The sequence below is a fragment of the Fopius arisanus genome, unplaced genomic scaffold, assembly GCF_000806365.1.
Source record: "Fopius arisanus strain USDA-PBARC FA_bdor unplaced genomic scaffold, ASM80636v1 scaffold00015, whole genome shotgun sequence".
In the NCBI taxonomy this organism is placed as follows: Eukaryota; Metazoa; Arthropoda; class Insecta; order Hymenoptera; family Braconidae; genus Fopius; species Fopius arisanus.
Genome location: NW_011887754.1, coordinates 1,526,123 through 1,542,932, shown reverse-complemented (window position 1 = coordinate 1,542,932; position 16,810 = coordinate 1,526,123). Strand labels below are relative to the sequence as shown.

Sequence of the window (16,810 nt, the reverse complement as noted above, 5' to 3'; positions counted from 1 at the left end):
TGACATATTGATGAATTGGTTTTATTATTTTTAGAGATGTTTGCACTTTAGAATAGTTTTATTGTTCCCAAGAGATTTAATGCTTATGACTCGTCATTTTAATCGTTTATCTCGATGCATTCTGTTAGAATAACAGAAAAAGCAAAGACGTATTTTGTGTTACGATTGTCACCACCTGTTCCGTTACCATAGTTCCCTGACCCACAACTGACAATAATGCACCTACAACATGGGCTAGTTTCAACCCGCTTGGCAGTCTTGACAAATCCATTGACTGGTTTCATCTTTACCAGCGTATTCTAATAATTTTTCTCAGTATTTTATTGTTTCCAATGTCGAGACACCTAAATTTTATTGTCAACTCCTCCCCCCCTGCCGACAAAAAAAGAAAGAAAAAAAAATTAACCCTGTGCTATGCACGTCCACGTTTAGAAATGCCTAACGACGAGTTGTTAATTAAAAAAGGGGATACCAAGGTGAATTCATTAGGCGGCGCTGACAGACTCTCAGAAGATGGTTTATACATCTCTTCAACTGGTCCATTGACTCATAGTGTAGTAAAGCCCTACCAAGTGGGGCACCAACGAGCAATGGACACCCATAAAGTCTCCAAAATTCCCCAAAACCTCCTGGAAATGGCAATCCGTGAGGTGAATATCATCTCTTCAGACCAATCAAAGTCCTTGGAAATAAATTCAGTGTCAGTGCTCTACCGCGAAAAAGTCATTTGCAAAATAGTGAGTCCTTTCAATAGAAAGTTATACAAACTGCTGGTGAATAATTCTCTAGAATCAAACAATTTATCACTGAGAGTGCAATCTCGCGAGGGCCACTGCAGCGATTTGCCGTTTCCATTACCGACGAGATGTGTTAAAGATAAAAAATTGCAGATTGATTTCTCAATGAAGGACCAATCAGGTATATCTCACTCAGGAACTCTCATGTACACGATATCTCTGTCAATTGAAGGGGGCTCCTACCTTCCAATGATCTCATGCAAGCCTACTGAGACTAACGATCCGAATGATCCCCAAAACTCTCTCTCCCTTCTCAAAATAAGGCGAAAGATGATGAATAAACACGTGAGATACTTTAGCTTAGAGGAGCAAGCCTCGAGCCTCCAATATGATAAACCACTATTGCATTTACAAACCAATGAGAAGAAAAAAGATGGTCGACCGCTCGGAGATGTGATGGTCCTCGAACAGCCAGTGTTCTCGTTTATGTCTCTATGGGACATCTCGTTTGGCAACTGGTTACAAGCGAGACGGCCACTCAGACCATCGTCAGGTACATCCGGCCCAAAATTCCGAGGCGCATGTGAGCCAGTCTTGAGCATAACTGTATTGAGGGGTGTGGAGGTGCCAGTGCGTGAAGAATCGACGCTAGTTCAGCCAATAGTTGAAATTGAGTGGGGAGAGTTGAGGCAGGCGACCAGTGCCTCCGAAGGGGCTAGCCCAGTTTGGCAGCATACCATCCATTTTTCCAGACCCTCTCGTCGAAGAGATTCTAACATAAAATTGTCTCTTTATGATCAGCACCCTGTGTGGGGCCTTCAGTGGCTGGGGGCGTCAATCATTCCCCTGGAGTTGACCCGTAACTACCAACAAGTTGAGAGATGGATTGGCCTCTCACCGTTAATCAGTCCCGTCGTTCGTTTGGGTTACGTCCAGGCGAGCCCAATGCGTTCGTACACCAGAATTTACATATTAATGAGGATGGAGAGACTGACTAATGGGGAGAGCTTGGAGATGAGCTCTCTGGAGAATCTCTCTAGAGCCATTCAACGGTGTCTACTTATTCCGTATAAAATACCCGGAACTGATACAACCGAGGACGCTGCAAGATTGGCCATGCTACTGACTCCCTTACCTTCCCAGTATGGACCATTGACACCCAGGCAGGCCTTCAAACTCAATAAAATCGATCATTTTGGACGAGCTGCATTACTGGCCACTCTCCTTCGAGGACTGGGGCTTGAGGCTTACGTTCTAATTGGCACTTCTCAAGCAAGAAATTGGGCAGGTTTTGTTATTTCGCTCAATGATAAAAACCAACATGTTCTGTGGGATCCAGAGAATGGTGAACAATACAATTTTGGGGATTCTAGGTGCTCTATCATCAAAGTTTTGAGGATGATAAGTCATCAGAATGTCAGTCTACATTAAATTTTTACTTTTCTTTTCATGCTATATATAACTATACGTTCTGTATTCATGTAATAGTCATGGTATTTATTTCAGGTCTGGAAGAACCTTCAGAAAACATCAACTATATCAGATATAAAATTCAACACGAAAATAGCGAGTGAGTGGCAAGCATTGGGTACATTGTCAAGTGCCCCCCCAGGGCACGAGCCTCAAATTCTGGAGATAGAAGACGGTGTATTGAGAAATCCTGATCAAGAGAAAGATGCGCACCTCGAGATAGAGAATCACTTGAAAGACAGATTGTCGCAATGGAGAAGTGGAATGGGCTTGACAACGGTCTTCAATCGACATGCAATGTCTCTCCTTCGAGGATTCCTCTTGAAATTATCGAGCCGTAATGACGGACAGCTTGAGAAAAAAGATTTAAGACAGCTTTATCATGCTTATCACCTTCACGGCTTCGTACTCAATCTTCGTTGGTCGCCAATGGACGAATTACTAGAATTATTCGCTTCCACGCGACTCCAAGAGGTTACGGGACCTGTAGAATTCGCTCTAGTTTGTCATTTGCAGCGTTATGTGGCCAAAACCTCATCACTGTGGTTAGCTGTTTTAATATTAAAAAACCGAGACTGATGAAATAAACCAGTGTTCAATAATTATCTATGCAACTGACAATTGGACAATGATAAACATAACAATATTTTATTGCCTAAGATTTCATTATCAGCTTGGAAAAAATATATATTATAAATATATATATGTGAAAGTACACAAGAGAGTAATTCAACTGAATTATTTTGCTTATTTTAGTCCATTGAGCAAGATGACTTGCTGAATTAATTAAAAAAAATAAAATAAAAACACTTTTTTTTCTGACTACCTGGAGGGAAATAAACATAATGTGAAACTAATAACATATGTACGATCTAATGGTATTATTTGTGCCCATTGAAGGCAGATTGCTGGAATTTTATTCGCATTGTCTTCTTCTACTGCGATTCAATACACGATCGAACATTGCGAAATCTTACATTGTAGTCCCTGGTATGTAATTGTACACGTTTCGTGAACTCTTTATCTTTTAGATTTAATTCAATCATTTGTTCTGTAGAAAAATTGGAAAAAACTCCAACTTGTTGAAATTAATTCGTCTTTTCCTAATGAATCACTTAGATATTGGTGGCTTTTTCCCCTAATTATTGATAAAAATTCTTTTTTACTATTGAATCGGAGATTTCCGCAAATTCGATTATGGCAGTGAGACAAGCATAAATTGTTCTCAAACGCCTTAAAACCTGATTTTGGATACGAAAAAACAATAACGAGATAAATAGCCCTTTGAAGTATCAATTATAAATGCAATCACATTCAACGCTGGCCACGTCTTTGTGTGGAATTTCCATTTCCCATGCATTGGAATATTTTTTCTGCGCAAATCAGCATTAATCTAAGACAATAAATTATATTTCAACCACTCACTCAATCGGTCACGCGCCGAGCGACACTTAAATTAATATCCTTCTCTTTTTTTTTCGTCCATAAAAACAAGAAAAATATCACCATGAGGCGAGAAATAATTGACTTCCCATTTGTTTAATTTCCGTGCATGCCCCTGTCCCGGATAAACTACCTACATAATATATACACAAATTTTTGCAACCTATTATCCTATTTCTCACTTCAGGGTGACAAAAAAATTAGAGTGAAGATAGAAAAAAAAAACAATGATATATGGAAAAAAGAAATGATTGGAGGTTTGCGAGGTCCATGGGCTCAGGAATGTCGAGTCATTGAGAGCGAGAATGACTTGCGTGTGGTGGTTCCTCATGGTTAACAGACGAAAAGGAAATACAAGCATAAAGAAAAGGTGTCGTCTCTACGGGCTCCCTGAGCCACTTGACTCTTTGAGGCTTTTTTGATGACAAATGAATAAAGTAGTAGAATGACGTTACGTTATTTCTTCACTGAATCTTCTTCGAAGTAATGCCATTCGATACACCGTTGTGCCGTCCATTGATTTTACTCGTCGTTACCTCCTCGTCAGCCAATTTTTTTTTCTTCAGCGCTGCATTTTGTCGATTTGCGTATGCCTGCTTACCCTGAAGAAAATGCAAAAAAAAAAAAAAAACAAACCAGAATTCAAATTACTTGCACAATTTTCACCTCCAATTCGCTACTGATTCATCATTTAGGAAAATCGTAAAGGGGAGTAAAATTAAAATTTTTTTCGTTATCTATAAGTATTCCGGGGTATATTACAAAGAAGAAAAAATCTCCAAATATAACGTTTGATTTGATATACCTTGGCAATATAGGCCTTGGCATAGAAATTGCCAAATAGGACGATGAAAGACACCATATAAATGACCAGTGCATACTGCATCCACAGGGGAAAATCACATCCATTCTTAATGCCATTGATGCCAAGAATGAGAGCACTTGTGAATTGAATGAGCTGAAGAATAGTCAAGTATTTCTTCCACCAGAGATACTTGGCAACCGATGGCCCAAACGCAGCGAGACCATAATACGAGTACATGAGCACGTGGATAAAACTGTTGACCATGGCCGGCAAGAAGGCTAAACGTACAAAAACAACAAAAACACATTATCTTCAGTCATTACTCCGATGTGATATTTACACGTTTTTTTTTCTTCTCTTTTTTTACCGCTAACAACTGCATTGGTTGTTAACCACATATATAGCTGATTATCGGCCAACTTTTCAGCGCACGCGACTAATTCCACGAAATAAAAGCTTTATTTATTACTCACTTGAACCACTGGGAACCCATTTTATTCCAATCCACCACAATGAAAACATGGTAGAATGATGATACACGTGTAGGAAGCTCAGTTGATTGTCCTTTTTTCTCAATATGAAGAAGAAAGTATCGCAGAACTCTAGGAGTTTGCTGAAGTAGTACCACCAAACAGCATTCGCAATCTTTAAAAACGCCCATATCGATTAGTCAATGGAAGAAGAAGAAGAAGAAAAAAAAATTAGTGCATACAAGTGCATTTATTTTGGGGAAAATTTTCGATTTTTCCTACTATTAACTCTACCTGCAGCTCTTCCGTCCGCCACGTATTCCTTATCGGCTGGCATACGTAACTATACCTCAATTTAGTCGATGCTATGAATAACTGAAAAAGCCAATAGAAAAAATCATGAAATCAAGGGAACGTGAAAATTAACTAATGGGAATTTTTTGTATTGAAATTTCTGAATATTATGTACCTGGACCGCAATGTATCCGTTGAGGAGCGCCATTGCAAAATTGTACGGTACCAGAAGCCAAGTTAATTTGAATGCTTTTCTATTTCTCATGACTTTTGGTCCTACCCACACTATGAATAAATATATCATGGTGTAGAGTAGAGTAGGCGTCGGCGAATCTACCAATAGCCATCCTCTGGTTCTGTCATCTTCAATTGAATTTTATTATTTTTCATTTGATAAAGTTCTTGAGATCAATTAAATATTCATCTATAGAATAAAATTATAAATAATATAACCTGCTAATGACAGTGTCCAGAGGTAATAATCATATGCACTAGTGAAAAATATCGACGTTGAATTAATAAGGTCTGCCATCACCTGAAATTAAATGCTATTTGAATAATAATAAACATATGGCTACGACCAAAACGGTAAAATTCATAGATTATTGTAATAAAACCGAGAAAACAAAAAAAAGAATGGATAGCAAAAATGACTGAAAAAAAGGAAAAATAATAGAAAGAAATTACGTTCAACTATCCTCAGCACGACTGTCCCCAATGATTAGTAAATATGACTTGAACATTCCTTATTCGTTATCGTGAAAAGCCTTGAAGCATTTGCACTTCACCATCGCCAAGCAAAATTTCCCATTCCCATTATTATAATTTTTATTATTTCTCTAATGAATAAACGCTCCAAAGACAGAAGGAAACGCCAGTTTTTAATATATTTTCCAATGGTATGAGCTTTCATATCTTCATGAAAGTTGGTAAGAATGTCTATTATATGAGCCGTGAGGCTTTACCTCTTTAATTATATTTTCACCCACTAAATGTCTCTTGAGAACAGGTGAGAGAGTTGATAATTTTTGTAACTATTAAATGAAAATAAATTTCTCGTGCCTGATGGTAATAACTTTCCCACTATGTTCACCATTCCATTAATCGTCCATACTACGAATTCCAACTTGCTTTGCAACTTCTTTTCTCAATAAGTGTGAAATTTTTTTCCAACTTTTACTCTACTCTCTCTTTAATTACAAAAAATTATCTATAATAACGTAGCAATATGATTTCATCTTAGGGTTTTTTCTCATAAATTATCAGCAATATTGGAAAAATATGAATATTTAAAATATCAAGAAGGAAAGCACTGGTCCTTTAATTTTACACACAAATCCAGAGTAATGAATAAATAATGAGTTAAAAATATATTTGTCGCTTTAGGTATTCAAAAATAACTTGAAATGAGGAAAAATTATGAGTCGGTGTATCGCAGCGGTTTCTCCACTAGATTGAATGCCAATCCAGACTCTCTTCTCTTTTTTACATATATCACACGATCGTGGCAATCTGAGCTCGTTCTTTACACTTATATCCTTACAGCCTCAACTTTCACTAGCGTTTGATTATTTTCAGCGAAACCGATTAAATGAGTTTTATATAGACAAGAATTTCACTCTCGTTTGAATTAACTTAGAGATGTGGGAACGCTATTAGCTGATTGATTTTTCGTTTTATCACGCGGCTATTCACTTTGATATTTCAATTACACGCCGATTTACACCTGTCATTACTCTCCATAATACAAAAATCACTTATAAGAGATAAAAAAAAAACATCTAAACTTACCTGGAATAAAATTCAATGGGGAAATAGGAAAGAATTGAGCAAAAAATCAAGCTCTCAGCAAATATTGAATATTAAATGATAATATTTCACAATGATCTATAAAGACATGACTTGGGTGGATGGATAAATAATGAGAATGAGGGAAAAATAGGAGAATGCGTCGTCGGATGGGCGAAACGACGACGTCTTACCACGAAAGTGCCAGCGTCTCTGAACGGGACAGCCGAGTGGTCTTTATAACTTTAGCCTCACCATGCGCCTCAGCCAATATTGGTAGGCGTACCACAGGTAGAACGGGGCCAATACGATATGCACGTGGGGATAGAGGAATATCCACCAGCCACAAGCCATCAGCCATCAGCCACCAACCACCAACCACCAGCCACCAGTCATCACTTCCTTTTTTTTCCCCATTTTGACGACATTCTTAACAATTCTATCCTATTTTTCATCAATAGTAATATTATTCCCGAGAGGATCATATAAAAAAATATCTCATAAAACGAGAGTTTATCGTTGACTATGAAAACACTATGAAAAATCATTCATCTTTTGCTGACTCCCGAATTTGTTCCGTTTTTTTTTTCTCTTAAATGAAAAATTATGTTTCTTGTGGAAAATAGTGCAAAGGTAATAAAGATAAAAGAGGAACGCTCCAAGGGTCAAAGTGTCCCGAACAAAACCTGTTCTACCGTTGTTATACCGTTGGCTGGACCCAATTTAATGAGAAATGAGGGAGGTGGGACCCAACTGATGTTACCCCATCGAAAATCTCGGATATTTTTTTATTTTGTGGGCCACACAATGCGAGAAAGCAAAACTCTGTTGCTTAGATTCCTGGAGGCATTTAAAAATGTCATGGACCGATGATCTAAGAGGTATCACGATAATTTATACATCTGTGGCCACTGAGCTTCTCCGAATCGACAGTATTAATGGCCTGGGGCATACTTTCAAAATATACCAATTTTGTCGTGGCATTTTTTTTCCTTCTTTTCTGGTTGGGTCTGCTTGGGTCTCGGTCAGTAGCGCGCTATCTTCCTGGCTGGATAATCACCACGTCACCTCATCACACAACTCCCCCGTCACTCTCTCCACCGGCCAATGATGTTTCTCCTTTGAAAATTCACAAACTCCAGTGATCGATGCACAAACAACCATGAGGAATTTTATGTCCTTATTTTTTAGCAGTCGTCATCGTTTGACTAGTCGAATGTGGCAAGTGTTGACGCTGTTCTTCACGCTGCTATCCAACTTGGCATGACACGTGGACTTTTTCATTTGATATTTCATTCTCAAGATTCTTCAATTACGTTTCAAGCATTTTTTTTACTATCTTCCGAAAAAGACTATTTAATTTTTTCATTAATAAACATTGACATATGCCAAGAATTAAGAGGTGAAAAATACACAAATACGGAATAAAAGATAGTGAAATATTTGCAAAGTCCAAACATTTTATTTACACTTGAGACTTATGCAACTGTTCCTAGAATAAGTCGTACTTACTCGGCTTCACAGACTTTCACAGATTTTGCTAACAGAACAGAGTTCATGTAGTTCTTTTTATTCGATGACGCAAGTGTTTGGAATAATATTTGAAAATATAGTGAGAATAATTGACATGCTATTCTTAATTCACTGATGGTCTTCAATCAACGAATATCAAACGAGGGGAAAAGCCGTTTTAATAGAGAGTGTTATCGTCCTTTCACTCAATAAACATTTCATTTAATCTTCTGGAGAGGAGAACTAGCGAGTAATGAAATTAAATAATTCATTGAATGACAGAATGGAGGGAAATTCACAAAACGCAATAATAAAATCAAAAACGATTCTCTCAATGAAACATGATTGCTACGGAAATGCCAGAAAAATGCGGGAAAATATCGATGAGCAAAAGAGCTGGTGTTCATCAATCCACCCACAATACACCCGCTGCTGAATGTACAATTTGAATGGTGGACTTGAAAAGAGATAACGGAAAAAAACTGACGTAGGAAAATAATCGAGGCATAAGGAAACTTGACTTCCGACTATGGTTTCACTAACAGTCCAAGCTCCAAGTGTACGTTGTTAGTTAGTTAGGTATACCGAGTGATAACTCGTTGAGTGTGTGGATCAAATAGATGGACGCGTTGGTGAGGTTTCACTTTCTACAAATTCCCCCTATCCTGTAGCATATTGTGAAAAAAAACAGCAGTCTCTTTATTTGAACATATGAATGACACCCAGGCGAACAAGACTGATAATGATCTGTCTTCAATATCATACTATTTGTCAAAACAATGGAAAACGCTCGAGATTCAAGACCTGACAATCATCAAAGATAGATACTTCAATGTCATTACCATACGGCGCACTAAATTTCCCCGTACTATAAGTACGAGTAAATAATTTCCCAATTTCCCATTTCCCAATTTCCCATTTCCCAATTGCCATTGGATAAAACTCAAATTGATATATAAACATATTTATGAAGGATCCGACGACGATACATGCAGCGAAAGTGAAGTTTCTCAAGTGCAACGAGATGCTTAGAAAGTGCAAGCGTTTACCACTCTACACCATGAGATAGAAATGAGGCAAAGATTATTAATAATTAATCATTGAAATGTAGCCTTAATAACTGGAAGGTGTTATAAAATCTTCTCTCTAAATCCAGGGAAACTTTATAAAGAGAAGATAACTTACGAAAATGGCCAATTTAATGGGATTTTGTGCGGAGAAAGTGACCGAGGTTTCATTCATTCATCATGAATTTAAAAATTCCATCTATGTATATGTGGCATATATTATATTTATGATATTGAGGGAATTCCCAATTTGGTAATAAATACCAATAAATCAGAGTACATACCATTAGTCCATAAACTCGCTGAGTACTTGCTTTAAAAATATTGATCAAGCCAATAATATTCAGATGATATTATTAATTGAGTTTTAATGTTATTTATAACAGTATTACGAAGCTTTAACACCTTCTTTTACCTCCATAATTTAAAGCAACAAAACAACTGGATGATGAGCACGAAAATGCAGAGCTTACGGGTGCCGGCCGGCCGCCATAACTGAAATCAATACATATATTCCTCCCCAGCAAGGAGCATCCACAAGACGACCACCTTCTATCGCCATCAACTTTTACACTGTCTCTTGCACAATTTATTCTACGACAAGACGACAAGTTATAACAAAAGCAGCGAGAAGAAGCTTAAAGAGGTTCCACAAAACGACTTTGACCATTCTTTCACGACAGAGCATTATTATTATCATTACAGTTTTTTTTTTCATGGGCAATAGCAAATGGAGCACCTCGTCTTGGCCATAAATGAGAAAGCGCGCATGTACTTTCCAATTAGCATTCTTCGAAGGTATTTTTACAATTCAATGATTTATTTCTTTGTGAATAATCCTAAATGCAAAATCTTCATGAATGTGGTGGGTGACGGCCACAGCCTCTCTGAGCTTCAACCCAGTCGCAGACACGAGAAAATAAAAAAGCTCCAATGGAAAAGTGCCGAGCGCTCCTTTCACTCTGAACTGCTGGAGGGTGAAAGAATATATGGCAAAGGCCAGTAAACACTAAATAGTTTTATCGTTGTAAAGAAGATGTAAAAAATCAGTACCATTTTGAATAAGCGCCCTTACTTGTTAATTAAATGATTGATTGAAAGATACTCGAGCTGACATCACACTAACATCACTCTTCATGTCGAAAAATCTATGGCAATATAGGTGTTGGGAAAGACAGATTTCAGTAATATGCCAATGGGGTCCAATGGCCCCCTGAAATTTCTTTTCAATGACTCTGGGGGGATACACAAGGAGGTCGCAGAATTGAGGTCGTTGGATGTAGCGCAGGTACCGTTCCAAGCAGTATGTATAAGATTTTTACTCTTCCTTTTATTTTTTATCGATCAAGGCCACTTGACTTTGTGATTTACCGTTAATCCAAGGGAATTACTTGAGAGAAAAATGATATATAAAAGAAAATAAGACAAAACAAGAACGACAACTTGTTTATAACTGATAAGAATTTATAATTGATACCTGCATCAAATTATAACATTGAACAATTAAATATAATTGTCGCCAATTTGGCTGATTGATTGATTGGCGGCTAGATGATGATAGTTTTACGTGCTAGTCCAACAGCGAAATTGCCGCCATTTGATGATGGTCCACTGGTAAGAATTGAGGATGAGTTGGTACATTATTTTCTTATTTGTTGTCTATCTAATGGATGGAGCCGAGTGCGGAGCCCGGTAATTATCATTTACTTGCATTGCCACTTATATTAATATTATTTTCAATTTTTGCCATCTTGTTATTTTATGTAGATTATATAATGCGGAGCAAAAGAAAAATTCAACTGTAAGACCGGAAGTTGTACTTCCAAAGGACTATATCAAGGGTACAGTACTTCATTTAAGTAATATAATAATTCAACGATTTTTATCAACCCGTTATTCACTATGTCTACCTTTATATTTACAACTTGTCATTGGGTTGCTGTAGAAATTCGACCATCTGTTGCGAAAGGTGGCCCAGTGGTTGTGGACTTCAATCTCTTCATCGTAGATATAAATTCAATTAATGTTGAAGATATGGATTTTCGGTTAGTACTGCATATACCATTGTATAATACTTTGCAATTTTTTGTTTATAGTTTAATTAATGCAATTCTATTTAATATAGAGTGGACATGTTTATACGACAGAGTTGGATGGAATCGCGCCTGAATATACCGGACGATATATTTGAGGAAGGCGATGATTACGTCACCCTTCCACCCGAATTTTTCGACAACCTTTGGCAGCCTGATCCCTATTTTCTAAATTCGAAAATCGCTGGTAGATATTTCTGATCATCATCATAGTCAATTATTTATAGAAAATTTCGTTTGTTTTTTTTTTCTTTTGCATTAATTGGGTAATTTTTTCTTACAGAAATTGCTACTCTGACTCACAAATTCTCGTCAGTAACCCTCTTTAGAAATAAAACAGTAAGATACGCAGCTCGAATGCATGCTATTGTAGCCTGCCAAATGGAATTTCAACTGTATCCCATGGACATACAAGTGTGTCCCATATATATCGAGAGCTGTGAGTTTTTGTGGATGTTGGGATTGTTGCGTTCCATAAATTTGAGTCACGAGATTCACATAGAATTAACGGCACATCAATAAAAAGAATATAACTTGAAAATCGAATGAATTAGGGTGTCATTATATCAATCAATGTAATGACTTTACATTCTCATAAATTAAAATTGTCATAAGATTTAAAGTCGGATGTTTCACAACTAAAAGCCCTAAATTTCCATACAAATGATCATAAATAGGATATTTAAAAACAAATTCGTGTCATTTCATTCAAGTCTCGTACAACAGTGAAAAGCTACGTCTCCGGTGGGAGGGCGATGACGGGGGTGTGAGTGTAAACCCAGAGCTTAAGCTTCTCCAATACGACTTTGGTAAACCACGATTATCGGAGGAAACCAATCACATACCCGAGAAGAATGGCAAATTCTCAAGACTCATTGTTTTTTTTAAATTTGAAAGACAAATTGGTCACCACCTGATCCAAACATTTGCCCCATCAACACTAGTGGTGATGCTATCATGGTTCAGCTTCTGGCTGGGTCTCGATGCCATACCGGGTCGTGTGACACTTCTCGTTACAAGTATGCTTACCTTAGTAACAATGTTTACTGGATTAAAGACTGATATTCCACCGGTTGCTTATGTCAAAGTAAGTATAATCGTAATCCATTCTCGTAATCCAGTGTGACCTCATTATCGATTTACAATCAAACGGCTAAAATGGATTGCTTTATCGTTAGGCCCTAGATTTATGGATGGCTGGGTGCATGGTGTTCGTATTTGCTTCTCTCAGTGAATTCGTTGTGGTCAAAGTTCTGGACTTGAGGCGTCAACAGTCACTGGACACAGCTGTTAATTATCATCGTCAATTGACAACTGTAAAATTAACTATTCTTTTATCGTTGTTCCAACTGAAACAGCTAGAGATATTCTACAGATATTTCAATGTTACGAATTTTTTAGAGACTAGCCTCAAGCTCATCGGTATGGGATTACGAGTCTATATTTGCGCCACAACCACCACAACCACCACAACCCAGGAAAACAAGAGCAGGGAGTAAGCATTTATTGCAAACCACTTGGCTTGATCCAGAGATTTTAGGGAAACCTAAAAAAACTCTTTCCCGAAAAATAGATGGTTACAGTCGGATTATTTTTCCAACATTATTTCTATTGTTTATTACCTTGTATTGGCCGATTGTTCTCCTAAAAAAAAAAGTCCCGTAAATTTTGATTGAACAGATGCCAATGATATTTAATTAATAATTTGTATAATAATAAATTGTCAAATACAAATGTTTAATTGCTTTAAAAAATTTGTATATAATTAATCAACCATCATATCGTCTCCGGATCCATCGGATTCTGCATTACTCTTTTTAACCTGCACTTTCAATTTAGCCCTATTTCTGATGAAACTCATTGTATATTGATTGAAGTCACAAATTCTACCAAGATCATCGTACTTCTGCTGCATATTTTTTTTCAGAGTGAGCAAAATGGGTAGTTGAAAAGGTGAATTAATGAAGTGCCCCGATTTCGTAAGAATGATTTCAATCCAGATGAGATAAAAATGAATGTGTCGGCTCCTCTCAAATTCTACGGCCGTAAACATTAGTAACTTGTCAATATAAAGGTGCGAGAGAGTGGCAACAGTGAGCTCAACATCTTCACAAGGAATTCTCTCAATGACATTTCTGATGAGATCCTTTTCATTGAGTCTTAATGCCATCATAAGGGCCTTGGCATATTCTCCAGTCTCGAGAACTTCTACAACACTGCTTATGGTGATCCCCAACTCAAGTTGAAACGGATCAAATACCAGTGCTACATCTAGAGAATAAATCAAGAGACCCTCGGTGGTGGCAGCAGCCCAGGCCTGGCCAGTTGGTGAAAATTGCAAGCTGTAAACCCTGATCTCTGGTTTTATGTTTCTACTGGTCATATCGCCACTTTTCACTCCAGGCAGCCTCAAAGCTACATGTCCACCCTCCCTCTCCTCACGCTCCTCTACCAGCGCTAAATTACCAAAATCGGTAATCTTTCTTCTGTTGATAAAATCATCGACAGCATCAAACGAGTGATTCTGTGTTATTTCAAACTTCTTAATAAGAACAGACTCCTTGATGTTGTAAATGCAGATATTTTTAGAGTGTCCACCAGCGAGAATACAGGAGCCATCAGCAGTATAACAAAGAGAGGTGAATGCCTTTCCCTTGAGGCTCTTCTTAGCAGTGATGAGATCGGTTTCGGCTCGGCCACTTGTTAGGTCTTTTCTCCCCTCGATGCTTCCAGTTTGGTTCGATGTTTTGCAATCAAAGAAAGATATTTGTCCATCTAAAGTTGCAACTGCAACCTCATCCCCACTGGGTTTATAAACTACACACAGTCCGTCAGCAGTTAATTGAATAGTTTCATGAGTTGATCCACTCTCAATTGCATTCCATAATTTAAGGGTCTTATCACCCCACGAGACTGAGGCCAGAGCTGTGCTAGCTGGACTTGGATTGAAGGATAGGCTGGAGACGGGGCCCTCGTGGCCAGTGAGAATCTCAAGTAATGTTCCAAGTTTTACACTCCATAGGTAAATGTCAAAGACATCCTGACCCCCAGCCGCCAGGAACTCATCGCTCGAATCCAGAGCTAGACATGAGAATTGGACAGGTCTTGGCGATGTGAATGTTTTGAAATTTCTATAGCGAGCTAAATCATAAGCTCGAGCAGTTCCATCCAATGAGGCTGACACAATAAACTTCCTGTTGTGGCTGAATAATACATGGGAGATGGAACTAGTGTGCTCTGAGAAAGTCACTGTGCAAAATCCACTAAGAGTATTCCAAAGTTTAACTTTTCCATCATCTCCACCTGTAATTATGTACTGACCATCAGGACTATAGGCTAAAGAGTTCATGCAAGTGCTATGACCCTGTTGTTTCATAGCATATGTTTCGCTCTGCCACTCCCAAACAAGAAGTTGGCCCAACTTGGCACAGCCCAGAGCAATCAAGTCGCCAGTCACGTTCAGAGCTATCGTCGAGATGCACTGGTTGGAAATACTGAGCGAGTGAATTAAATTGACCTCGGGCATTTCGTGGAGAAAGAAGGAGCCATTACTAAATCCCGAGACAAGAATTCGCGTCTTTGCGTGATACGCTGCTGCTGTTAAAATTGCTGATTTATCACATTTTCTAGGCTCATCTGCTAGATAATGTCTGGCTAGTCGCTTGTAAGCTAGTTTATTCTCATTGTCTTGGTCCCTCATACTTTTTGAAAATGAACTTGAATTGACCCTGCATTCCCATTGCTTTCGTTGTTTATCAATCTTTTCAATGGCTTTCTCCAAATCAACATCGTCTTCACTCTCACTGCCACTGTCTAGTTTTTGTTTCTCTCTTTTTAGGGGAGGAGGCTCATATAGAGTGAGATCTTGTGGCTCCAATGAGCACTCCCAAATACAGAGGTGACCATTTCTACTGACTGTTGTGAGATCGTACGAGGACTTTTCGAAGAAACAGGCGACTATTTCCTCGGAGTGACCACCCAGGGAGCATTGCTTGAAATTTTTTAATTTAGCCAGACTGTAAAGTTTGGTGGTTGTGTCCTTGGAGCCTACAGCGATAAACTTAGAATCAAATGACCAGCAAAGAATGGTGGTATCGTCCATTGGCCCCGAAAAAATTCGCTCCATTACAAAGGGGCTGAAGTCACCGGTCTCAAGGCAAGGGGCCTTGAAAATAAAAACTCTATTTTCTTTGCACACTGCAAAATATTTTCCATCATTTGAAAATTTAATACACTTTATGGGCCTTTTAAATCTGTGCTTGTAAATGCTCATTTTGCTGATTAGGCTGATGATATGCGCCTCACCCTCTTCATTAATTGCAATGAGTACAGTGCCATTAGGGGATAAGTCAATGGCATTAAAGTTGAATCTGGATTCTACTGGGAGTGTTGTTGATTTATTATTCTTCAAATCGAATATTGTTATTCTATTTCCAACAGGACTAATAACAGATGTTCCATCGGAAGAAAATATTATATCTCCTTTCCGATACACAGTACCCAGTAGATTACTAAACTGTAAATGGAATAAATGGTTAGAAAAATAGTTGATTGAGTTCACTATTATAATAAAATAAGTATACAATCCTACCTTGTATGCAAATTTCATCCTAATTAATCTATAACTCCACGTGATTAACGTTTATATTCAATAATTCTCTATAGGTACTTAGTTAAAAAGCCATTTAATCACTTATGCTTCAGTAAATAAAGCATGGACTGGAAAGTATCATGGAGCATGAAAGCCCAAAGAGGATTGACTGAAGTAGACGCTCAGTTCTGGGGGTTTGAGTGACCCCAGCGGCATCGTAGTACTGCACCCCAAGAAAAAGACGGCGCCACACGCAATACTGAGGTGTCCATCAAGTCGACGGGGTGAATTTTATTTTCTGCGGCATGAATGCTTTTTGTTTTTTATTTGTTTAACTGAAATTTAGTCAACTGTAGAACGGGCGGAAGAGGGAAGCCACATTTGTGGAATTTCAAATGAAAACGAGTATTCGATCTATTGAAGATATACTACTAATGAAATTATATTTTCAGAATGAGCGCGTTGTCTTAATGGTAACGTGCTTGCCTACCACGCCGATGGCCCGGGTTCGATCCCGCCGTCATTCATTTTTTTTTTTTT

The 16,810-nt window shown here is 38.0% G+C and overlaps 4 protein-coding genes across 11 annotated transcripts; 2 read left to right on the top strand and 2 right to left on the bottom strand.

Moving 5' to 3' along the window:
- Window positions 1–243: 243 nt before the first annotated feature.
- Window positions 244–3,875, top strand: Cc2d2a (Coiled-coil and C2 domain containing 2A). The gene is made up of 2 exons (XM_011299905.1): window positions 244–2,153; window positions 2,244–3,875. The coding sequence occupies exons 1-2, from the start codon at window positions 333–335 to the stop codon at window positions 2,784–2,786; spliced, it is 2,364 nt and encodes a 787-aa protein (XP_011298207.1). The 5' UTR covers window positions 244–332; the 3' UTR covers window positions 2,787–3,875.
- On the bottom strand, window positions 3,233–10,002 carry LOC105263605 (elongation of very long chain fatty acids protein 4). Of its 3 annotated transcripts, none has more exons than XM_011299906.1 (7): window positions 9,871–10,002; window positions 5,673–5,754; window positions 5,395–5,582; window positions 5,220–5,300; window positions 4,929–5,100; window positions 4,456–4,733; window positions 3,233–4,252 (listed from the first exon to the last, which is right to left on the bottom strand). In XM_011299906.1, the coding sequence occupies exons 1-7, from the start codon at window positions 9,871–9,873 to the stop codon at window positions 4,115–4,117; spliced, it is 942 nt and encodes a 313-aa protein (XP_011298208.1). In that variant the 5' UTR covers window positions 9,874–10,002; the 3' UTR covers window positions 3,233–4,114. The 3 variants fall into 3 exon arrangements, with proteins under 3 accessions (XP_011298208.1, XP_011298210.1, XP_011298209.1); XM_011299908.1 differs by lacking the exon at window positions 9,871–10,002 and adding an exon at window positions 7,202–7,280; XM_011299907.1 differs by lacking the exon at window positions 9,871–10,002 and adding an exon at window positions 7,011–7,247.
- Window positions 10,003–10,142: 140 nt separating this feature from the next.
- Window positions 10,143–13,435, top strand: alka (alkaliphile). 6 transcript variants are annotated; one of them, XM_011299910.1, is made up of 10 exons: window positions 10,143–10,232; window positions 10,314–10,384; window positions 10,469–11,278; window positions 11,354–11,427; window positions 11,532–11,631; window positions 11,712–11,866; window positions 11,963–12,118; window positions 12,393–12,766; window positions 12,858–12,995; window positions 13,081–13,435. In XM_011299910.1, the coding sequence occupies exons 3-10, from the start codon at window positions 11,214–11,216 to the stop codon at window positions 13,342–13,344; spliced, it is 1,326 nt and encodes a 441-aa protein (XP_011298212.1). In that variant the 5' UTR covers window positions 10,143–10,232; window positions 10,314–10,384; window positions 10,469–11,213; the 3' UTR covers window positions 13,345–13,435. The 6 variants fall into 6 exon arrangements, with proteins under 6 accessions (XP_011298212.1, XP_011298216.1, XP_011298215.1 ...); XM_011299914.1 differs by having other exon boundaries at window positions 10,153–10,384; window positions 10,469–10,874; window positions 11,161–11,278; XM_011299913.1 differs by having other exon boundaries at window positions 10,153–10,384; window positions 10,469–10,874; window positions 11,138–11,278.
- LOC105263608 (periodic tryptophan protein 2 homolog) lies at window positions 13,382–16,418 on the bottom strand. The gene is made up of 2 exons (XM_011299915.1): window positions 16,271–16,418; window positions 13,382–16,195 (listed from the first exon to the last, which is right to left on the bottom strand). Exons 1-2 carry the CDS (start codon window positions 16,286–16,288, stop codon window positions 13,445–13,447), a joined length of 2,769 nt encoding a protein of 922 aa, XP_011298217.1. The 5' UTR covers window positions 16,289–16,418; the 3' UTR covers window positions 13,382–13,444.
- Between the last annotated feature and the right edge of the window lie 392 nt (window positions 16,419–16,810).